The sequence below is a fragment of the Wyeomyia smithii genome, chromosome 1 (assembly GCF_029784165.1).
Source record: "Wyeomyia smithii strain HCP4-BCI-WySm-NY-G18 chromosome 1, ASM2978416v1, whole genome shotgun sequence".
Taxonomy (NCBI): Eukaryota; Metazoa; Arthropoda; class Insecta; order Diptera; family Culicidae; genus Wyeomyia; species Wyeomyia smithii.
The window spans coordinates 79030025-79056012 of record NC_073694.1 but is presented as its reverse complement, the minus strand read 5'-3'; the positions used below and the strand labels follow the sequence as shown (position 1 = coordinate 79056012).

At 37.7% G+C, this 25988-nt stretch overlaps 1 protein-coding gene across 3 annotated transcripts in view; it reads right to left on the bottom strand.

Moving 5' to 3' along the window:
* The window catches only part of LOC129718881 (dual specificity mitogen-activated protein kinase kinase 6), a 78509-nt gene extending 73720 nt beyond the window's left edge, over positions 1 to 4789 (bottom strand). Inside the window, exons 1-6 of one of the 3 annotated variants that reach the window (XM_055670074.1) lie at positions 4638 to 4789; positions 3865 to 4198; positions 3390 to 3813; positions 3215 to 3327; positions 2632 to 3153; positions 2336 to 2523 (exon numbers count right to left, since the gene is read on the bottom strand). In XM_055670074.1, coding sequence (XP_055526049.1) covers positions 2377 to 2523; positions 2632 to 3153; positions 3215 to 3327; positions 3390 to 3813; positions 3865 to 3999 — 1341 coding nt within the window. In that variant the 5' untranslated portion in view covers positions 4000 to 4198; positions 4638 to 4789 and the 3' untranslated portion in view covers positions 2336 to 2376. Of the gene's footprint in view, positions 1 to 2335; positions 2524 to 2631; positions 3154 to 3214; positions 3328 to 3389; positions 3814 to 3864; positions 4199 to 4277 lie in introns of those variants that run through there. The other 2 variants (XM_055670073.1, XM_055670076.1) reach the window with 2 other exon arrangements.
* Positions 4790 to 25988: the final 21199 nt, after the last annotated feature.

Genomic DNA, 25988 nt, shown 5'->3' with positions numbered 1-25988 from the left:
GAGTTGCTATTTTCACAACGCTGGCCGTTGCCATTTTGGATAGCAACCGAGTTTCGCACCGGTCGTTGCTAATGGGGATTACCAATTCCACTATTCCTTTTTCACACCGGCAGTTGCCAATTTCTGGAGACCGTCACTAGCCAGCGTTGGCAAAATGTTTGTTTGTGATGTATTTCGCATATTTTTTTCGAATTTAGTAATAACCAACTTATCCGTCAGTCAATCGTTTCCGGAATGAGCTACGTTCTTTCTACTTCATAAAATGTTCCCTCCATTTCACGAAACTTTGTTTTAACTTTGTTTCTGTTTTCCCAAGTTATCGATAACATAATTCTTTTGCAGGTTTTGTTTACTTGTGCGTACATTGATTTTTTTCATCCTTATATGTTTATTTATTTGTAATTCCGTAAAACTGGGCACGTCCCGCAAGGAGAAAATGTTTTTTTATAAACGACCGAATGAAACGAGAAAATAGTTGGTAATACTCCCGAGCAGACTTGCTCAAACCTTCCAGGTTTATTGAATAATATTGGCCAATCTTGTGAGAATTTGAGCTTTCCGCATCGTGTAGGTTGCAAACCAAAATGGTCATCTCAATAAAAAACCTATACAAAATGTTTACCTGCCCGAAAAAACACCCTGTCCAAAATTTCAGGTCAATCGGAAATAAAATTGAGTAGTGGTTCACGCCGACACTTGCGTCCTACGACGTGTTTAACAAGCGAGGCAAAACGCTTCGTCTTCCGAGGCCGACCAATTGAGTCCGCATTCGAAACACTCATCATCTTCGTAATATTATTACGAACATTCACCATCGAGCACAAAAAAAACAACAGTTTGACATTTCATCAAATAGCAACTGATGGTTTTTGTCTTTGATAATGAATGTGCACGCTTGCTTATAGCGACACTAGCGGCATTATTGCCCACTAAGCAAAATTTCAAAATTATCGTTATTTTTCTGGTCGATGAGATCGTCATCGAGTGGCACGTTTGTTTGTCTGTGGTTCCGGTGTCATTCGCAGCATTGCGCAAGGCTACGTTAATAAACACAACTCTACAAACTATTGCTAAACACATCCGTAATGGTTGGCCAGCTTGTTCTATAAGGATCTTTCCACTGCGATTCAACCTCACTACAACAGACGTGAAACGCTTAGTTTAATCACAGATAACAGACATTCAAGCTAATTTTGCTTCATGTGTAAAAAGACGCAACTGTTTTTTAGCCTGTCGCAATACGCAGTATGGTGGCGCTAAGAACACTTAGTGATCAATGATTCGATAAAATCGATAGTTTTCCAGCTCTTATCGACATTATTGCAATAAGAAGCGTTGCCGTTTTTTAATGTTTTTTTAGAGCAGTCGTAATTTGTACAAAATCGACAATTTTATTCAATCCCAGTTTATATTTGCGATAAATTTGTTTGTTTTAGTGTTGATATGAAAAAACACACAAACCTCACAAAAATCGTTGCAAAAACAGCAACTCTACTATTTGTGAGAATTTTCATGCATCTGGCAGCTTCGACTATAATCCAGCGCTGTCATCACTAAAGTGGTGAAAGTCGCAAGTTGCAGAAAGATGTCGTTAGCATTCCAAACGAATAAGAATTTGAAATCTTACACGCGATTTCTGGAGTTTTTTTGTTCTAGCCATTTTTTTTGCTCGATTTTTTCCCATCGTAGTATGCTCGAATATCGACTGGAAACGAGGAAAACGACGATTAAACCATGATGTATAAAAAAAACGGAAACAGATTTGATTGCGAAGAAGTTTGTTTATAAACAGCTTCTGTAAAAAAATTGCATCAACTTATTTATCATTTAGATGCATTTGTGTTGTAAATATAACAATGCTACATACCTTGCTATCAATATTTGTGCTTCTCAAAAGCACCTCACAAGTTAAACACTGAAAATTAGGACATTTCTTTTTTACATGAGCAAGGAAACGTAAATACGCTAGGAATTTTTTCCTGTTGCATAGTGATACTTCGTTTCCAACCTTCCTAAGCAAAAAACCGCTCCCTCATCCCGCGCCTACTGTTTGATTAAACCGTTACACCATATTCTACTCATCATGGATGAAATTATGCGTTTTTTACGCGTTACGTATTCCCGCGCATTGATAATTTATTTTAATATAACCAGTTTCCTTTTTGCGATATCTCACATGAGAAAACTATTCAACCAGCAATGTAACTCTTCATAGAAAACTTCTCTCTTTGCAAAATTTTTATAGAAAACAATTATTTGTTACTTTTTTATTGTATTATTTTGATGGAAGCAAACAAAATTACAGGTCACAAAATTGAAGAAGCAAAATGCTTACCTGTTGCTATTGAGCTGTATTACGTACGACAAATGAAAGGCTTAAAGCCACGTTAATCTAAAATCTGTATCCTTATTTTGAATCATAACAATGCGTTGGTACAGTGATATTGCTGGTCCAAGTTTCAACCCAAATCCTGTGATGACATCAGATTTTCGCATCAGCACTAATGAAGGACCATCAATTTCCTGCAAAATAGACAGAACGAATAACAATTTAGGCAGTGTATTTTATGGGAAACTAACCAAATAAGCTAAAACGGTATAATAACTACAATGAACTATCAACAAAAGTACCTGTTCTTTGAAAAGATAAGCATAGTCAGGAAAGTAATATTGGAAATACTGGAAAACATCGTCACAACTCCAACTTTCAACGTTTTCAAAGTTTTCGAGACGAGGATCAAGTTTATTTGTCGTAGTTTGAGTGTTTTCGTCGTTCACATTCAGCTCATTAACCAACTTTTGTTGAAAATCACTGGATTCATCTTTAATAGTTTCGAGATTATTGCAGTTTTCGTTTACCGTCCCATCTGATAAGGAAAATGAATCTTTTCGTATTTCATTATCAGTGAACCCAGCAAATTCCTGATGACCTTCATCGTCTACAGCCTCCTGCATTTCCGGTTCAATATGTTGCACCGTAGTAGAACGTTTCTCTTGACACGGTAAAAGTGGATGTTTGCTAGTATATTGGTATCTTTCGTCAGTACAACGCTTACAAATCCACCTCCCATTCGTGCTGATATCATGCCTTGATAGACCATGACAATTTTGATGAAAAGCGTTCTGACAGTCGCAACAAAATAATAGATTACCCTGCAATGGTTTTTGGTAAAATAATGATTTTTTTTCTTAATATCGGTTCGCATTTACTTACGCCACGTAAAGATTTTTCACACACAACGCATTCAATGCACTGAAAGCAGCGAAAATTAAGCTTAATTGGAAACTTCGAATAAACCGGATGAGCACAGAGACATTTCGAATGAGCTGCAAATATCAATGAAACAAATTACATCAATAAGTGTGTCATATTTAAAAGAAATATGTACCTCTGAAAGCACAATTCGAACAATCAATTAATTTAAAGCCACGTCGTTGTTGTTCAGCCTTATGACACATATCGCATACAGGTTCACGTTTAAATTCCTGCTTTCGAGTTGAACCCATTCCGCTGGAAGCAACGTGCGGACGGCTGCTTCCTTCTGTTGGTGGAGTTGGGCCAAATACTTTCGGTTTGTACGTACTAACGATGTTAGACTTCGGCGCTACCGAGGGACTAAGTGACAGGCGCGATTTTGTTCCCAAACTACTCTCACCATTTTTATCTGCTTTTATTGGCGACTTTGAGGGATTGCCATCAATTCTGCTGCCTAAAACAGTAGGTCCTGGATGATCGTTGAGACTTGATTCAGGTTTCCTAACTCGCTTTCGTGGGATATAATGATCCGAAGGATCAAATACCACTTTGGCTTTCTGGAAGATGTATTGCGTTTAGTTGCAATTATAATTTTATCGTATATTTACCTTCGTTCTGGTTCCAACTCTGGTAGAAATGTTATCATTATCCTGTGTCATATTACTCGACAATGAACTAGGGGCTGGCATTGCTTCCGCGATTTTTTCACCGTTCTCGGATTCACTCGCTTTAGTTTTTGCCATTGTATGGAACGAAATGCAAAAGCCTTCTACTAATCTCAAATAACGAAAATAATTCTATAAACTATTAATTATAGCAACACGCCTAATAAACGTTAGATTCCAATAAACATCTAATCCTGCAAGCGCTTACGTATCACAGATAACAATACGCACCGACACGATTATGACCATTATGACAGTTTCCAACAAGTTTTACCTGCTGTATAACACAGAATGATAAATTTGATTAGGTCAAAAATACAGTTATTATTCGTGTTTGATTGAACATGCAAGTGTACCTAATTGTAATTGTTTTGATGAGAATCAGATAAAACTGAGTATGCAAAAGAAAACCTCGACTACGATTTCAACAATCATTGAAGTGCCGCTCTTTTTTAATCTGTGGTTCATTACAGTAAACATTCGATTTTAACACTGCTTGTGAAGATTTCGTAATTTCCCAGATTGTTTGAATTTGGCGAAAAATTTTTAAATTTTAGGTAGCATTTTATCAATCGACAAAATTTGACTCTTGTCTTGCAAGACGCATTGGTTAATTTCAAACTGATATATACTATTTGAACTGTTTCAACATAGTAGATGCTTTTTTGCAATATTACTGAATGATGATGAAAATCAAACATGAATCCACAAATCACCTGACAAACATAGAAGTTTCAGCTACAGAATTTAAACATACAAAAGGCTGAAACACGAAAAGTTGAAAATCTTAAACATGTAAATAAAACATCCGTTTGATTCGACGACGTTTTTATTTGTCCAGAGTCCAGAGTAGTGATGGGAAACTTATCGATAATATCGATAAATGCTGGTCATCGATATTATCGTTAATTTTTTGACGTTAACGATAATTATCGATATTATAAGGGTGAGCACAAGTCAGTGCGGCTGGTTACTGGAGGAGACCCAAAAGAAGGAGACCTCACCTACCCTACCCCAGGAGTTGCTTTTGCCGCTAGGTATTTGTTGGGTGCTGCTATTCGACAAGATTTAGCATTGTTGGGGGTGGTGTAACGGTTCGCCCCGGGTGTCACTGAGTTTCTGAGAAATATAGGTAACTAAATAGGTATTGATAGTTTTTAGTTTCCTAAGAACAGATGAATTCGACAACATAGTACTGGAGAACTTTGAAAAAATATCCAAACTTTTTGCACTATCTCATAAAAAGCAATGATACGAAATTGTAATAAAATGCATTTTTTTTTGGCTCGCCAACTCTTATAATATGATGGACATGCATAGCGGCAGTCTATTGGTAATTGTTTAGTTTAACTTGGAACTGTTTAAGTTTAAAGTATCTGTTACCCAACAAACAATTTTTAGTTCCACTAAAAATCCAAATCAACGAAATTGTTGCGCCAAAAAAGTATCCTGATGTATACAGGAGGTAAACAAAATAATTGAGATAAATAGAATTCTCTCGGATTTTAAATGGCCAGAACTTTACGAAAAATGAATCAATTTTGATAACTGGTTTCATTTCGCTGGAAAACAGTATTATATTAGTATTACTTGGGAACTTGGTATGACCTACCTACACCGAAAATGTTTCGGATTTCAAGAGTGTGTGTCAAAGTGTACATTTTTGCAACGCATAGAGCGTTTTAGGCAACTAAATTGTCTATCTAAAATACTTCATTCAAAAAAATCTGAGATCACCGATATTTTCTAAAATCCTTTTTTGTTCTTAAAATTATATTGTTTTCAGAGTAGGATCTTAAACTCATTTTTTTATATTTTCGAAGGAAAGTTCAGATAACTTTTACTAAGATATATTGATTCATAAGAAAAAGGTTCAAATACAGTTAGGTTTTCTTACGCGGGGGATACATGCCTCGTGAAAAAACCATGTTAATTCAAAAATCCGCTTGATAAACCGCTTTAATTCAAAAATTCGCGTAAAAACCACGTTAATTTGAAAATCTGCATAAATAACCTTTTAGAGAAAATCCGTGTGAAAATAATCTGATCTATTTAAATGTTAATCCAGATAAATTGCTCTATGACCTACACACCCACAATGTTCGATTGAATTCTGCTAGAGTGCTGCAAGCTCAAAGAAAATTAGTACCCAACAGGGAAAAAACCGCCAAAATCAACACCCATACTTAATAAATTCATACCTCGATGATTCCTTGGCGAATTTCCAATCTTTGGCTACCAATGAACCCGAAATAAATTCTTATTTATTGACAACATATAAACCTAAGTGAAACAGAATATCATAAAAAGTTCTACGCGTTGCAAAAATGTACACTTTGGCACACACTCCGGAAATCCGAAACATTTCCAGTGAACCTTGGTCACGTCCAGTTCTCAAGTAACACTAGGAAACTAGGACAGTTTTCCAGTAAAATGAAACCTGTTTTGTCAGAATTGATTCATTTTTCGTGTAGTTTTGGCCATTTAAAAATTGACAGAATTTTGCCTGCTCCAATTATTTCCCTTATTATACAACCTTCAAAATAAACTTCAGCTTGAAACTACTCCGTAGAAAGCACTCTCGGCGTAAAACCCGAAGACTTTCCAAAACAAACTGTTTAACTCGTCCGGTTGTTTGAATTTTCATTTGCAGTATCGTAAGATTTGTCATTCAAGGCCTTAACACAATGGATACGTTGCGGCTGCGTTTGCGGCAATTTGACAGTTAGCCCATACATTTACTGTCACATTGACGTCAACGCAACGCAACGTATCCATTCTGTTTGAGCCATCACTGTCTCTGTTTTTAACAAATTTATATAGCAAAATTGCATTTGTCGAATAACGTTTGCGGTAAAAAAAATCAAACATAGTAACCCATGAGTTAGCAAAAAAAAATTGACAGCCCTATCAGTCAAACTCTAACTGTGATGGCGAAAAAAGTGAAGCTACTCCGTTCAGAAGTGTGCGCGTTCAAAGAACGGTACCCCGCCGCGTCAAAAACGGTCATCGTGCGACACTTTGTGGACCCCGGGTATGTCGGTTTTGGCATCTACAACATCTTGACACTATTGGACAACGATCAGAGCATCGAAAGAAAGCCCGATTCCGGATGGCCAACGACCCTGAGCGACAAGAAGCTTCCAAGGATGCTGAAGAGGAAGACCGAGGGAAAAGTAGCTTAATCGCTGCGTGCACTTGGCAGAGAGATTGGTGCGTGCTTTAAAACAGTGAAAAAGCATCTGGAGAACATGGACATACATGTAGGAAGCGGCAGTCCCGTCCACTGGTCTTGGAGCTGCAGGCAATGACGCAGCGACAGCGGTTGAAGATGGTCAAGTCAATTTTCCCGGCGAATCGCGACGCGGCAGTGGTATTGGACGACTAGACCTATCTCACCCTGGATGGCAACGACTAGCAGGGCTCTTCGTATTTTACCTCCCCCACGAAGGAAGTGAGCATCGAGGTAAGGTTTATTTCACAGACCAAGTTCCCCAAGAAGGTGCGGCTGTTGCTGTCAATCAGCGAGAAAGGGATGTCAAAATTGCTCTTCTTTCGCTCCGGGCTGGCCGTGAACGGGGAAATTTATAGTACGAACAGGGTTGCCACATTTAAATCTGTGTTTTCCCTTGAAAAAATCTGAACATCTGTATCTGGAACAAAAATATCTGTAAAAAAAATCTGTGTTGTTTAAACACAAAGAACTTTGTATTTTTTGAGTTTTTATGGTACATAAACGAAATTTTTAGCTTAAAACGTGTGAGGAGTTGAAAATATGTTCGATTTGGATTGTTTTTTAAAATTAATGTCAATTTCGAAAAATCTGTAAATCTGTACTTTTCGACGAAAATCTGTATATCTGTATATACAGATTCTGTACCGTTACTTCGGCCAAAAATCTGTAAAATACAGATTAATCTGTACATGTGGCATCCCTGAGTACGAAGTGCCTGACAGAAGTTGCGTCGTTCATCAAGAAATACCATAAGCGCGAAGACACGGTGTTCTGGCCAGATTTGACGTCGGCCAACTATTCGAAGCGATCGTTGGAGAAGTTGGAGCGGCTGAATATTGATGTGGTACCGAAGTCGGCGAATCCGCTCAATGTCCCCCAGCTGCTTCCCATCGAGAATTTCTGGGCAAATTTGAAGCGCAAGATCTATTCCAACAATTTTGTCTCGAAAACGGAGGAGGAAATAAAAAAAACGAAGAAACAGCTTAAAAACATGGCTACACGCATGTTTTCGTCCGCCATGGCGAATGTTCCGGTTAACTGTCGGAAGGCTGCACGCAAGGACGTTATATTTTTTGTGAGGAAGCTAACATGACAACCTTCCATGGGAAATTTATCCAACTCAATTATCTGTCATAGTTTTTTTTTTCATCGCCATCTGAAATAGTTTTTTTTCATCATCTGAAAAAATTTTTTTCACCGCAAACGTTAGCTGTCAAATTATCGATACTTATCGATAATATCGATAAAAGTCCCGGAATTATCGATTGTTATCGATGTCCTTTCTGGGCGATATTTCCCATCACTAGTCCAGAGTAGTGATGGAAAAGTTATCGATATTTATCGTTAATATCGATAAATGCTCCATATCGATGATATCGTTGAATTTTAGCGCTAGCGATAGTTATCGATAAGGGCATCCTTAACAGTGCGCTACTATTTATTGCAAATTTCCGCTGAAACGCGAATTACAGACAACTTGCAAGCAAAATGCAAACAACTTGTACGTCAAATTTGTCGTATACCAGCATACGAGAGTGAACGCGATGTATAGATACGATTAACGAAGGCATTCTGTCGCGTTTGCTCTAGTTGACTGGTATACGATCAATCTAGCGTGCACGTTATCTGCATTTTGCTTGCAAGTTGTCTGTAATTCGCGTTTCAGATGCAATCAGCAATAAGTTGTTATGGCGACTGTGTACAGCGCGGTTATTTTACGCACTCACCAGTTTTCACATCGGTCGTTGCTATCGTCTCTGTTTGACGTTTCATCCAGCATAAACCTTTAGCAGCGCTGTTACCGGGCTGCCAAATTTTAAGAGCATGATGCTTCCCGGAGGTCCGGCTACTATTTCTCCAATGAGTATAAAAGAGAGGTGAAAAGGAAACTTACCAACACTTGTACGCGTTCCTCTCCTCGACCCCCTCTGCACATAGTTGATGCCAAATAGTGACGTAGCTATTTGGGTTTCCCATTGAGTTCGTCTAGTTGTTTACATTTGAAGCATTTACTAATACTAGAAAAATTTACTCTCCTCCTCACCTCTCTTTTATTCTCATTGCTATTTCTCTAGCGCGTTTAGCAGCGACCGGTACGGTATAGAGGTGGGAAAAATGGTTCACTATAGTGAGCGGATCAGAGCGGTTCCGCTCACTAAGATGAACTAGTTCTTTTCAACAGCTCACTCGCTCTTTTCGTTCCTCCATAATTTTTGTTTTTTTATCAGTGTAGCTAATTATCAGACACCGCAAGCGAGAGCCAGGTGAAAGCTTTACACCCGATTTGCCAAGCGCAAGGTCGCGCGCAAAATTACAATAGAACTCCCAGAAACAAGCTGCCACCAAACGTCTGCCCTGATATGCATGACCTGCATTTCTCATCACTTAGTCACCAGCCAGCCGCAAGAGCATGCAAAAAAAAACAACTTGCAACGGTCCATACACAGGTACACGGGTTGGCTAACGCCGAGTACGCACACGAATGGATGTGGAACGAAAAGAACGAAAGAACTGATTCACTCATCTAGCAATCCGCTCGCAGGCTGATCAAAAGATTCAGTTCTTTGAAAGAGCGAAATCTTTCGCTCTCAGAAGAACTGATTCGTTCGATGGCTTTTTTGTTCAGCTCTTTTAAAGAACTGATTTTCTGATCAGCTCGCGAGCGGATTGTCTGCATAGATTCAAAAGATCAGTGAACCAGTTCTTTCGTCTTTTCGTTCCACTTTTCGTGTGCGTCCCGGCGTTAGCCAGCCCGTGTGCTGTGTGTGAACTGTGGCAAGTGGATTTTATTTTTTATTCCCGCGGCTGGTGGATGGTTATGCATAGGAGAGCAGGCAGCCGGCGGCAGCTATTTTCTGGGAGTTCTATTGCAGTGTCGCACGCCGCTTTGCGCTTGGGGTGTAAAGCATTCATATGGCTCTCGCTTGCAAAATCAGCTTCAGCTTTTTGCTTGAAGTAAGGGGTGAGTTACCGCTCTTTAAAAAAGAGCGATAGATCACTCACTCACTTTGAAGAACCAGCTCTTTAGATCAGTTCGTGAGCGGATTGCCCACCTCTAGTACGGTATGAAGTGATGATAGAGCGCTGCCAAACGGGGTATAGAAGCGCACCGTTAAGGATGCCCTAAGTCACAGGCGGCAGTTCAGGTGGTACAAAGTATGCGAATTATTTCTTGCACTTGCAAAATATCATATAGTAGTTATCCAAAATGGCCAATTATTGTTCCCAATTCTCTACTGGCCGAACAGACTTCGGTAAAATTTACAAGTGAACAAACATTATCCTTGCTTTTGCGACCTCGCACCTTCTGCAGAAATTATCGATAATGGCTCGGAAACTATCGATGTTATTGTTAACGCTATTGCTCCGCTCCGATTTTGTTTTTTTCCGCAGTTTCTCGAGTTTTGATGAAAAAAACGTTCCAATCTATAATATTTCACATCGATCAATTTCATGACCAAAAAGAACAAAAACCGAAACAAAAGCCATGTTGCCGAATATGTTGGTTACACGATGTTTGACAGATAGATCCCCCCTGCTCTAAAGGCCTAGAGGTAAAGTTTGGCCGACTGAATTTTCGTCGATCTGGCAGCCATTCTAAAATTCCAAAGAACTAGCAACATTGCAAAAAATAAAAGTCATTACATGACTATGTCGTATTTTCAGTTTCATAGTTTTTTGTTTCAGTTTGTTTCGCTACATATAGCAGTGAAAAAATGAAGTGCTGTTTTCTATTGTGTTCAAATCGAACATCACGAAATTTTGAAAACATAAGCTGTTTTTTGATTCCCCACCAATAAAAATCATCGCCGAAAATGTCTTGAGTTTTGTAAATTACCGGAGGATTTTTTAATAACAGAAACGACACGTCTTTGTAGCATAAGTTTGGCGTTTTGAAAATATCAATCCGAATAAAAAAAATGTTTTGCAGTTCCACTTTAATCACGATGATTTATGCTTCGCGTCGGAGAATGAAAAAGGACTAAAAGTTACCGGGACCTGTGTATAAGTTTGTGGCTCAGTGAGACACCGGATAATATGTCGATTGATCACACTCACTCCAAACAAGCTACCCAATGTCCGTTCCAAATTTCTATCACCAACAGCCGTAGTAACTCAGAATGTCATCCAGTTGTCAACAGTGAGGAAAAACAAAATTAAAAATCAATCAGAAGCAAAAGATCAGCTACAATAGAAAGGAGGTCTATGGCGTTATGATTTTTGTAACCATTCAAAAAATAAAATATCGTGAAGATTTTTGGAATTCCATGTTTTGTTTTTTGTTATATTAGAGTTTCATCTCTTTTTTCGCATTTTGATATTGCTAAATCACAATACTTCCCATCTACTAAGACAAACTTGACATATCAAACATTCTTATGTTCGATTGGAACGAGTTTTGACAGATCGATTGGAGCTTTTCAGTGACAGTCGTCCAAACTTTATCTCTAGGACTTTACCCTGCTCGGGGCTTTATTTTTAAATAAAGCCCCGATATGTTGCCTACTGTCAAACGTGTAGAGTTTAGATAGGGCTGCCATCCTCTTGATATTTCCTACAGACGGTGTTATGAACAGATACGCAAAGAGTGAGGTCGAAAATTCCAAGTGAACCGTCAAATCGAGGCTCCAAGTGTGCAAAGTAAACAAACTCATGCGTGTTACTTTTCGTACAGAATGTGTGTTGCGATCAGTTTAAATTCTGTGAATCACGTGCAATTATGGTTCCCACGAAAAATGTGTTCGTTATGCTCATGTTATGAGTGATGCATTGGAAATTATTATAATTGTATGAAAAAGCATTAAAACTCAGTAATATATCATTACAGAATTTCGAAATTTCATTACACTTTCTAGTGCGAATGAAGTCATGCGAAAATAAATGTGGTAGCCAGAATTGTTCAAAATAAAATATTAGCAAAGGGTTGCCATATTTACTGCTTTTCTCTATGCGTTTTTTTTTATAACACCCCTTTGGCATTACGCCATGTTTCAAGGGCTAACATCTCAACATATGTAAAAGCGAGATAGCATATCACCGCTTCTTTTCATACATCTTAATCTTTCTGCTGACAGCGGGCACAAATTAATTTGAGCCCAGGACATGAGTTCATTGTCATTCACTTTTACTCGGTATAGGGGTGCCATAGGCTCGCTTTATAACAATAACAATATCGCACGCTTAGCCTTGGGGCTAATAGCGGTCTCGATCAACTAGATTAGTTGAGAGAATTCGTTATCGATATTGTTTTTGGCACATTTTGTATGTGTAGGATAAGTACAACGATACACCGTGCCCCAGTGCTGAGTCGAGAAAATTTCCAGCTCGAAAAGATCCTCGACTCGATCGGGAATCGAACCCGATATCAAAACCGTGTGGAAGAGCTAGCCGACCGACATCGCCAACCACAGAGCCACGGGGACCACTTTATAACACAATCTCTAATATTTCATATTTCCCATCACTAGTCCAGAGATGCCAGATATTTTTGAAAAATGTCTACAACTGCTCGAAAAATTATAAAAATGTGCTCGAAATCTGGAAAAAATCTCCGTGATCCGAAAAAATTTCGCTCGCGCAGGCAACAGTCTGTTAAAATCTGCACACATTTTAAAAAAATCTGTGCAAATATAAGGAGACAATTTATGAAGAAAAAAAATAAGGAGACTCTGAAAAAAATCTGCAGAAACCGTGGAAAAACCGCAAATATCTGCAAATCAATAAAAATCTGCACACGGACTCCAAAAATCTGTGTTTTGCAGACGAATCTGCACATTTAGTATACCTGTGTTTGTCGGAACAAAGCAGAGATGCCAGTTGTTTTTGAAAAATGTTTGCAACTGCTTGTTTGCAACTAATATCATGAGAATTTGAAAAGGCAAATCTTATTCCCGCCCTAAAATTCTGCTTGGGATAGGTTTCCTTAAATTTTATTGAATCGAGTGTCAATTTTACACATAAAAATAATATACTACAGATACGACAAGACGCCTACAATCCCTTACTAGATAATATTTTGCTCCAAGAAATCACTGGGATGTTGGATAAAAGGATGGGGTTTACAGCATGGTTCGCTTTGGTAAACGATGCGCTGCCGCCGGACTTCTCGTATCGTAATACGCCTGTTTCGACATCCACCGACGACGTCGACGTTCACGATAACTGGAATCTTCGATGAGATTAATGCTAGTATTTTAAAATATTCGCAACCGAACCTACCGGGTTAGTAACGGAAGGCTGAAACTCAAAAGGCTGAAACACAAAAGGCTGAAACTCGAAAGGCTGAAAAGTATGTATCATATACGAAAGGCTGAATGCACAAAAGGCTGAATGTACGAAAGGCTGAATCATAAAAGGCTGACAGTTTTGTAATCGACGGCCTAGTCTTCAAACCTCACAACCCCTAGACCACTTCGTATGCCCATACCCATAGGTATTCGTATTCTCGTACCCACAGGTGTTATACCGGATGCGGCTCTACCGCATAATCGAGGGCAATGGACTGTGGCGGCCCCCAAGGCCTGCACTAAACGTGCACTAAAACAACTGATCTGTTGGATTTCCTAGGTCTATTCCAAACATAGGGGTGATCCCCTAGTTTACGTCCGAACGAGCGGTAGCGAGTAAGGACAGCATTCTCCCCGAACAATCGAGTTGGCCAAAGGCCACGAGTGTGTTGCATTATATGTAGTTTTTAATATAAACTTATATTTAAATGCAGATATTATATGTATTTTTAATATAAACTTATATTTAAATGCAGATAGACCGGAAGATTTTCAGCGGTAATCATCGCATGAAAATATACAGGTGTTGGCGACAGCACATACATAAGACATACGTAACACTCAGGATCTTTTTATCTTCCAAAAAAGTTGGTACAAAATGAACTACTAGAATGGCACCACGCTCCAAATAAAATCACTGTATGAGTTGTTTTTCAAGGCAGCGTACCTGCGCAGCCCCGCATTTGTCTCGTTCCTCTGGGCGGACAACGACGAAACCGGATCAAACCCGGGTATTTATAAGGGAATTACGAAGCAAAGAAAAACTCAACTTCGTAATCTGAACAACGCGTTTTTATTATGGTTAAACTCATCCGTAGTATAGAGTAGTCAAAAGGACACTTCGTGAAAGTGTTGTTTCTCTGCAGGGGTGATTTCGCGCACAGACTGGTGGCATACAAAAATGGCGCATCACTCCTCTTCGCGAATTTAACCCCGAATCTTTTCCTCGTTTGGTATGTTTACCAACCCCATCTTTGCAGCAAACTTCTTGACCTTGGTAGATCCCAGTGGCTTAGTCAAGATATCAGCTATCATAAACTCCGACGCACAGAATTGAAGCTCGATATCACCAGACATACAACAGTTCTTTGTGTAATGATACCGTGTTTCTATGTGCTTAGACCTCTTTTTCTGCTGATCTAATTCGATAAAATCCAAGCAACTTCTGTTGTCTTCGAAGAAGACAGTAGCTCGTTTTTGCTTAACGTTCAATTTACTCAACAAACGTCGCAACCAAATGGTCTCTTGCGTAGCCTCAGACAGGGCGGCGACGTATTCGGCCTCCATGGTGGAGACAGCCACACAGCTTTGTTTGCGACTCACCCATGTTACGGTTGCTCCTCTCAGATGAAACAAATTACCACTACAGGATTCTATTAATTGTAAATCTGTACCGTTTCTACCAAGAACCAACCCGTAATCTATAGTATATATCAAATAACGAACCAATCGTTTGGCTTCAGTCCAATCGGCCATAGATGGACAGCTAACTTTTCTGCTTAGGATTCCAACGGTGGCTGAGATATCAGGGCGACTGTGAACTGACAGGTACAATGTGCATCCAATCAACTTATGGTAATTTTCATTGCTATCTAGCTTCGGACTATCCGTAGTAACCTTGTAATACCCTGGGTCCATAGGGTATCTCGATGCTTTCGCGTTCTCCATCCCGAAACGTGTCACGACTCTTTTGATGAAGGCACTTTGAGAAATCACGAAAAAGCCCTCTGAATTTTTCCGCACGCGTATGCCAAGGAAACTTCTAATGTCCCCCAACCTAGTGATTTCCAGCAGCTCCTGTAATCCTATCTCAACCTTACGTATCTCCTCCTCCTGAGCACATACCACAAGCAGGTCATCCACATAAATTAGCAGATACACCCACTCCCGCTTTCCGCACTGCTTCTTGTACCGACACGAGTCAGAACCACACTGTTCAAATACCAGCTGCTTCAGGATATCCGTCAGCGTCTTGTGCCAAACTCTTGCGGCCTGTTTCAAACCGTATATACTCCGCTTCAATCTGCATACTTTTCGTTCACTCTCCGCTATTGCGTATCCTGGAGGCTGCTGCATATACACTTCCTCATCCAACTTTCCGTAGGGATATGCTGACTTAATATCTAAATGCTTAACGTGCATCTTTCGGTAACCTGCGAAAGTCAGCAGCACACGAAAGGTAGAACACATTGCAACCGGAGCAAAGATTTCTCCGAAATCGGATCCGTATCGTTGACTGCAACCCTGAGCCACGAGTCTGGCCTTCATTCTTTCGATGTTGCCATCTGCATCGATTTTCTTCTTGTATACCCATTTGCTACCGACAATGTTACGGGAAGCTGGTGGGTCAACGAGCTCCCACGTATCATTTGATACTAGAGTCATACTCAGCATTCATCGCATCAATCCATTCGTCCTTCTCGGCACAGGTAATCGCTTCATTGTACGTTGAGGGCTCCACTTGCTCAACCGTTACCACACCAACAAAATAGCCTTCGAGGCGTGCGGGCAACGTCCCCCTTGTCGATCTTCGTGGATTCTGGCGGTGATCACTATCAGCTGTTTCTTCTTCTTCACCGTTATAAAGTTCCTCAGCAGATTGATACCCGGCCAAATCCTCTTCTTCGTCATCCTGTTCAATCTCATTCAATGTCTCTGGCGCAGCAGTTGAGGGGGATAACGGCTCCAGTTCAACATCAGATTTCATTGCTTCTCGATTCTGTTCGAATTCTGGTTTACGATCCATGCCCCAATCCTCGAGGAATTTTACGTCTCGACTGATTCTAATACGTCCGGAGTCTTTGTCTAGCAGTCTATACGCCTTATGTTCATTGGACTATCCTATGAAAACTAATTTTTGTGCTTTGGGTTCCATCTTCTTGCGCCTTTGAGCTGGAATTTGAACCCATGCGTCGCAACCAAATATTTGAAAATGCTCATACGACGGTAGTTTCCCGTACCACTTTTCATACGGACTCATTCCAATACTTCTAGAGGGAACTCGATTCTGGATGTATGTTGCCGTAAGGATTGCCTCTCCCCAGTACTGTTAATTAAGCTTCGCCTCCAATAGCATGCAGAGTGCCATCTCCTTTAAATACCGGTTTCTTCTTTCCACAACGCCATTCTGCTGTGGCTAGTAGGGGGCACTAAACTGACTAACAATCCCTTCTGCTCTCAGGAAATTCTGCAGATCGTTCTTTGTGAACTCTCCACCTCCATCAGATTGCAGCACCTTGGGCGTTTTTCCGATTTGGGTCTTGCAAAAACAAAAAAGTCCTTAATCTTCGCTGCCGTATCCGATTTCTTCCTCAGAAGGTAAATAAAAGCCATGCGGGTATAGTCGTCAACTAAACAAAAGAAATACTGGTTTCCGCTCGGCGTGCGTTGCATTGGACCACTCAGATCAGCATGTACTTATGTCCAGCTTTTCATTCGAACCTCTGTCGCCCTGTTTTGGAAACGGTGTTCGTGACATCTTTCCCTCGAAACAACATTGGCAAACTTTACGTAGTCCACAATCCACCAACACCATCCCCTCAGCTTGGTGGTTACGATATATGGCTCGTACAACGTCTGGATCCCAATGTCCAAGGCGTCTGTGCCATGTGTGCAAACAATTCGACGTATGCGATGACTGGACAGCAAGCCTTGCCTGTTCCGGAACGCATAAACGATACAGGGATCCATTTCGCCCGGCTAATGCACGTACCGCTCCGTTACGGCTACGAATTTCACATCTGTCTTCGCTAAAAACTAGGTCAAAACTTTTCTTGGCAAGGACACTCACCGACACAAGACCACTTGTCAATTTCGGCACGTATAACACTTCGCTCAGTTCAATGTTAATGGAATCGCCAGTATCAGTCACGACTATTATTGTCCCGTGACCTAATCCTGCCACTTCAACCTTTTCTCCGTCGGCTAGCATCACGCTCGTTCCGCTTGTTTTCTGAAGCACTGTGAAAAACTGTTCATTACCCATCATGTGCCGCGATGCACCACTATCAACAAACCAACTGTTCGGATCACCCTGCGCTACCATCCAGACTAGCGGGCACTCCGATACCGCCTGCACTAGCTTGACTTTTGGCTCGTCCGCTTTCTTTTTCACTGGTTCGACATACCCGAATCCATTGCGAGATTTGGACAATCCTTTTTCAGATGTCCCAGCTACTTACAATGGAAACAAGAACGTGTTTCAACATTTTGTTTACTAATATTCGCAGTCGGCTTCCTTCCATGTTCTATTCACAGTGCTTGTCCGCTACTCGAACCAGCGGCACTGCTTCGTTCCCGTCGCTTTTCTGATTCCGCTAACAATTTCGATTTAACTAGCTGCAGCGTTAACTCTTCCCGTGGCCACTGCTCTAGCGCCGTTGTCAAATAATCGGAAGAATCTGGCAGTGAACAAAGCTACATAGCAACTTGCAACTTTTCCGGAATTGCATCACCAACATCCACGATCCGTTGTAAAAGATCCGAAAACGTTTGTAAATGCAGTTCCATATCGTCGCTTTCACCCAGTTCCAGATTTGTTAATTTCTTTAGTAAATACACCTCAGATCCCTTATCGTGGTATGCCTTTAAAACATCCCAAGCTGCTTTTGCCGTAGCACAATTTCGCACCAAGCTGGTTTGATCATCTTCAATACAGAGTCCGATTGTCGCTCGAGCTTTTAAATCAGCCTCCGTCCAAGCTTCTGTCACTGGGTTCGGTGCCGCCGCTGAGATTACATGCCAAATTAATCCCGAATCAGCATCATCTCCGTCTTAAACTTCCACGACTGGTAGTTGTGGTTGTTTAACTTCTGCAGTGCAAAACGTTACGAGTCCACCATTTTGCTACTCACAGGAATCCAGCCTACCGTTCACGACGCAATCAACCGCCGAAAACACGAACCATTCCGTGACTTTTCACGCGGATTTCAACTATTCCACCTTTCTTACGTGGTCTTTGCCCATAACCTCTGGGCGGACAACGACGAAACCGGATCAAACCCGGGTATTTATAAGGGAATTACGAAGCAAAGAACTCAACTGTGTAATCTGAACAACGCGTTTTTATTATGGTTAAACTACTCCGTAGTATAGAGTAGTCAAAAGGACACTTCTTGAAAGTGTTGTTTCTCTGCAGGGGTGATTTCGCACACAGACTGGTGGCATACAAAAATGGTGCAACAGTTCCTACTTGAAAATTGCTGCATTGATTTTGTAAATAACTTTTTGACAGTTCCTTATGGGATTTTCTTTGGGGCTCGATAAAGCCGAGAAAAAGAAAATTCATTTTGTTCATTATTTGTCGAGCAGTTGGACAAGACGAGGTACGAAGTACTATTGGCCCTGACGACTCTGTTGATATTGGTTTGGTTTTTACTTGCGAAAGTGAAGGAAGGAAATATTTTTGCTTTGACAATTGCATATGAAAATTCGCGTAGGTGCGAACAGCCTTAAAAATCTCTTTTACTTGTGTCAGGGCCAATGGCGCAACGTGTATCATAAAAACCTAAATCAATCCACCTAGCGGTCAGACCCAGCCTTTCTCATTCAATTTTTTATTTGTAAAAATAGATTTACATGAACGCTTCAATCCAATAAATGCATATTCACTCTTTAGGTTCTAAAATATTGATGTTGTAATCTTTACATTTAAAAATGCTTTCAAGTCTGTCTGTCTGTCTACCGAACCTATCGAGGTGAAAACTTGTATGTAGGGGTTTTTGCTGCCGATAAAGGTTCCTATGATAGTTTGAGACCCCTCCCTCTTCTGGAAGGGAGGGGTCCCATACAAATGAAACATAAATTTCTGCACAACTCAAGAACCAAGCAAATGAAACCGAATTTGGCATGTGGATGTTTTAAGGGGTAACTAATATGTCCATAATAGTTGGATGAAACACAAATTTGTGCACATCTCGAGAACTAATCAACCAAATGGAACAAAATTTGGCAGGTAAATGTTTTTAGTGGTAACAAATATGTACATAATGGTTTGAAACCCGACTCCCTCTTCTATAAGGGAGGGATCCCATAAAAATGAAACACAAATTTCGCACAGCTCAAGAACCAATCAAGAAAATACAACCAAATTTGGTATGTGAATGTTTTTAGAGGTAACAAATATGTCCATAATGGTTTGACGCCCCTCCCTCTTCTAGAAGTACATGTTTCTTCACAAATTTTTGCACATCTCGCGAACTAATCAACTAAATGGAACCATATTGGCAGGTGAATGTTTTTAATGGTAACAAATATGTTCCATAATCGACCTCAGACAACATTTTGGATTGTAAGATGGCAACTTCCGGTTTCTGGAAAACAGCCGAAAATGGCCGATTTCCACCCAATATAATAATATCCGGATCTAGAATAATACACAGGAGCTAAAATCGACCACATGAAATCCAAAATGGCGACTTCCGGTGTCGGAAAAACAGCGGCAAATGACCAAATACCACCCAATATGGGTATTTCCGGAACCGTAATGATGCACTGGAGCCACAAATCGACTTCAGACAACATTTTGAATTGTAAGATGGCAACTTCCGGTTTATGGTAAACAGCATGAAATGGACGATTCCCATTAAAAATTAGTATTTCTGGAACCAGAAAGATGCACAGAAGCTAAAAATTGATCACAGACACAATCTTGAATTTTAAGATGGTGACTTCCGGTGTCTGGCAAACAGCCGGAAATGACCAAATACCATTCAATATGAATGTTTTCGGAACCAGAATTACGCCCAGATGACAGAAATTGATTTCACAGGCAATTTTAAAGTCCAAAATGACGACTTTCGGCTTCTGAAAAACAGTCCAAAGTGACCAAATATCACCCAATATGAGTTTTTTTTAACCAGTATCCTAAATACCATTTTGAAATCCAAGATGGCGACTACCGGTTTGTGAAAAACAGCCTAAAATAAACAAATACTATCCAATATGAGTATCTGTGGAACCAGAATGATGCAAGGAGCTAACAATTGACCTCAGGCACCATTTTGAATTGCTAAATGGCAACTTATAGGCAACAGTTGGAAATGACCGAATAATACTCAATATGGATATTTCCGTAATCGAGATGATGCATAGAAACCAAACATTGACCCTGGACACTATTTTGAATTTGAAGACGACCACTTTTAGTTTCTGGAAAACAACCAAAATAACTAAATACCTCCCAATATGGGTATTTCCGGTGTCAGATTGATGCCAGAAAGTCTGCTGATAATGACAGAATACCACCCAATATGAATATATTCAGAATTAAGGCGATGTACACATGCCAAAAGACGAGGATGTTGTCATTACGATAAAACCAATCATTTTAAACGATTTGTTATTTGACTTTGATCTTATCCTATGGCCGATTCGTCGTGCATTTGCAGACTTCAAACAAACCGCAAGGAATCAATGACCTTGGAACGTTCAAATAGTACGACACTACATTTAAATTATGTTGAGGCCACATATATCGATCAAAGCAGGTATAGTTTTAAATAGTCTTTGAATTTCTCTTCTTTCCATAACTTTTGAGCCACATATCAAATTGTTATGAAGTTTGTTAGTTGTAAGTTTGAGAGATGACTCGTTCGTATGACACTAGTTATGTTTAAATAAGTCATGTAATCTTTGAGATAATAGACTTTCGTTGTTTTATTAACAATTTAATACATAACGGTTGCTTAAGTTCGATTATAATCAAATGAAATGGGAACGTGTAGGGCAGCCAAACTTTGAAACCACGTGTTCAATCATAATTCATCAGTTAACCCTTAACTAGCCCGCTCATCTGATAATAATAATCAAATCGGTTGTGTAGTTTCTGAGATAATGAAGTTTCGTGATTTTCACAAGTCGGCACATTACAAATGAAGTCACAGTTCGATTACAGTAAAATTCAATAGGGTCTTCTGAAGCAGCTAGACCATTCATTTGACACTAATTTTTTGGAAATCGGGTCAGCCATCTCTTAGAAAAGTGAGTGAGTCCAAGTAGGAATATGTTCCTTTGCATAGCTGGATTTCACATTTATAAACATAACAGGCAAAGTAATAGTCCGATTGCAAAACAAATCAATAGGGTCTTATGGGGCAATTAGACCTTCCATTTGACACTGATTTTATGAAAATCGGTACAGCCATCTCTGAGAAACATGAGTGAGATTAAACAGTCTTCAGAACACGTTTCTTTTCATAACTTTTGAACCACAAGTTCAATCTTTATGAAATTCAAAACTTAAGGGTTTTCTAGGTAGCCCGTTATTTTGAGACCAATTTTGTTCAGTTGTGTAGTTTCTGAGATATTGATGTTTCATGGTTTTCACATGTTTAAACATAACCTCTAAACTAAAAATCCGATTACAATGAAATTCAATAGGGTCTTATGGGGCAACAAGACCTTTCATTTGCAATTAATTTCATGAAAATCGGTCCAGCCATCTCCGAGAAAAGTGAGTGAGAATAAAAATCTGCACATACACACACACACACATACACACACACATACAGAAAATGCTCAGCTCGTCGAGCTGAGTCGAGTGATATATGCCATTCGGCCCTTTGGAGCCCTTTTATATCTTCAATTTTGCAAGTGATTGCTATACCTTTCTAGGAGAAAGGCAAAAAACGCCAGTGTTACGTATGTCTTATGTATGTGGCGACAGTCTGATAATCAACACAAATAGTTCCAGGGATACCAGATGTGCAGATTTGTCTGCAAAATGCAGATTTTTAGAGTTCGTGTGCAAATTTTTATTGATTTGCAGATATTCACAGACTTTCCATAGTTTCTGCAGATTTTTGTCAGAGTCTCCTTATATTTGCGCAGTTTTTCTCAAAATGTGTGCAGATTTTTACAGACTTTTACCAGCGCGAGCGAAATTTTTTCGAATCACGAATAGATTTTTTTCAGATTTCAAGCAGATTTTTCCGGTTTTTCGAGCAGTCGCAGACATTTTTCAAAAACATCTGGCATCTCTGAATAGTTCATACAAATGATGAAATCGGAAATAAGAAACTTTTCGAATTTTCAGCCTTTCGTGTTTTTCAGCCTTTTGTAGTTTCTAGCCTTTCGTGATTTCAGCCTTTCGAGTTTCAGCCTTATGTGTTTCAGCCTATCGTAGTAGACCCGAACCTACCTGAGCGAAAGGAAGTTTGATTCCGATGCTAATTATTGTTGATTTGAATTAACATAATGTATGATAATTTCTTCTCTTATCGTAACACGCCTGTTTCGACATACACCGACGACGTCGACATTCACGATAACTGTGGAATCTTCGATAAAACTAATGCTAGTATTTTAGAATAGTCGCAACCGAACCAATCTAAGCGAAAGGAAGTTTGAATCCGATGCCAATTATTGTTGATTTAAATTATCATAATGGATGATAATTTCTTCTCACGATCTCTTGGCATATGAATCCACTTTTTTGTATTGGCATACGTTATCAATAACGTTTGGTAAGCCATTTCGAATTGCGACACGGTGAAAACTGTACTTCCTCTATCCTTCGTTATTATAACATAGTCCCTTGCAGTTGTACTAAGATTAGCTCGAATAAATGTTCATTGGACCGAGACGAAAGCTGTCAAACGTGTGAATTTTTGTACAAGATACGAAAATAACATGCTTTCCAAAAAACCGTTCCGTCTACGATATAGAGTAGTTTGACCGTAACGACGCAACCTAACTCGAATTTACAGACGCGATAATGGAATAAAATAGCGCGAGTATTACACAGTGCAACAATTTTTTTTGCCTTGGCTCCTATGTATGATTTTTTGATGAAGTTTGATGCGAAAATAAATTTTCCTGAGTTTGAACATATTTCAACTTAAGGGGCAACAATGGCGTCATTTTGAATTTTTGAGAAACCGGTAATTTTTTGGTTTTTTCGACGCCATTTTGTTTTGAGGCCAAATATCAAAATTCTAAGAGTTTGTCCACATATAAGCATCCTTTTGCCCATCTTTCGAAAAAAAAACAGATCTTAAATCGGACAAAAACTGAGCTTAAAACGATGATTCTACGAAACCGGTTTTGCCATAGTTTTAGTATATTTCACAAAGCAAATTAATATCGATTATTTCTGAGTATTAATGGTAATTCGCAAATATCTTAAAGTGGTAGTCAAATTATATCTTAATTTGAGTAAAAAAGTCTCAGAAATCGAATGGTAGGTGTCTGATCAACGTAAAATGTCAGCAAAATGTCGATTTTTCCCCAATTCCCCTACAATACTAAAATAGATTTATCTGCTGACATTTTACGTAGATCAGACACCTACATTCGATTTCTGAGACTTATTTACTCAAAATAAGATATAATTTGACTACCACTTTAGGATATTAGCGAATTACCATTAATGCTCAAATATAATCGATATTATTTCGCTTTGTGAAAAATATACTAAAACTATGCCAAACCCGGTTTCGTAGAATCACCGTTTTGAGCTCAGTTTTTGTCCGATTTAAGATCTGTTTTTTTTGTTTTCAAAAGATGGGTAAAAAGATGCTAATATGTGGACAAACTCTTAGAATTTTGATATTTGGCCTCAAAACAAAATGGCGTCGAAAAAACCACAAAAATTACCGGTTTCTCAAAAATTCAAAATGGCGCCATTGTTCCCCCTTAAGTTGAAATAAGTTCAAACTCAGGGAAATTCAGTTTTGCATAAAAATACACAAAAAAATATATATAGAAGCCAAGGCAGAAAACAAGTCAATTTTTGTTGCACTGTGTTATTCATGGTCAACGCAATGCAATAAAATATACCTATTCAATTCAAAACTTGGCAAAGTTCATGCATTCAAAGCTCAAAAAGGTAGACAAATCGCGTAGAAGCATTGGTTACAATATGCTATTCCAAATTAAATGACAAAATACCAGAACTATCATGTACAACTTTTATCACTATTCAAAATTTGTCTATGAGCACCCGTATTTTCAAAAGCCTTCAAAAGCTACAGGAACCATAGGGTCATTAGAATTATTACAAAAGTTCACATCAATGGACAACAAACAATATCGCACGCTTAGCCTTGGGGCTAATTCAACTAGATTAGTTGAGAGAATTCGTTATCGATATTGTTTTTGGCACATTTTGCTTGTGTAGGATAAGTGCCCCAGTGCTGAGTCGAGAAAATTTCCAGCTCGAAAAGATTCTCGACTCGATCGGGAATCGAACCCGATATCACAACCGTGTGGGAGTGTTAGCCGACCGACATCGCTAACCACAGAACCAAGGGAACCACTCACATCAATGGACATGGCAATTATAATTCCTTGAATAAATAAAAGGTCATTAGATTCAATTTAAGATGAAAGTTTCAAGTCGTCTTACACAAGCGTTTTTCCACTTGGAAAAAAAAATAATATTAATAGAAATAATAGTAATAATAATAATAATAATAATAATAATAATAATAGTAATAGTAATAGTAATAGTAATAGTAATAGTAATAGTAATAGTAATAGTAATAGTAATAGTAATAGTAATAGTAATAGTAATAGTAATAGTAATAGTAATAGTAATAGTAATAGTAATAGTAATAGTAAAAATAAAAGTAATAGTAATAGTAATAGTACTAATAATAATAATAATAATAATAATAATAATAATAATAATAATAATAATAATAATAATAATTATAATTATAATTATAATTATAATGATAATAGTAATAATAATAATAATAATAATAATAATAATAATAATAATAATAATAATAATAATAATAATAATAATAATAATAATAATAATAATAATAATAATAATAATAATAATAATAATAATAATAATAATAATAATAATAATAATAATAATAATAATAATAATAATAATAATAATAATAATAATAATAATAATAATAATAATAATAATAATAATAATAATAATAATAATAATAATAATAATAATAATAATAATAATAATAATAATAATAATAATAATAATAATAATAATAATAATAATAATAATAATAATAATAATAATAATAATAATAATAATAATAATAATAATAATAATAATAATAATAATAATAATAATAATAATAATAATAATAATAATAATAATAATAATAATAATAATAATAATAATAATAATAATAATAATAATAATAATAATAATAATAATAATAATAATAATAATAATAATAATAATAATAATAATAATAATAATAATAATAATAATAATAATAATAATAATAATAATAATAATAATAATAATAATAATAATAATAATAATAATAATAATAATAATAATAATAATAATAATAATAATAATAATAATAATAATAATAATAATAATAATAATAATAATAATAATAATAATAATAATAATAATAATAATAATAATAATAATAATAATAATAATAATAATAATAATAATAATAATAATAATAATAATAATAATAATAATAATAATAATAATAATAATAATAATAATAATAATAATAATAATAATAATAATAATAATAATAATAATAATAATAATAATAATAATAATAATAATAATAATAATAATAATAATAATAATAATA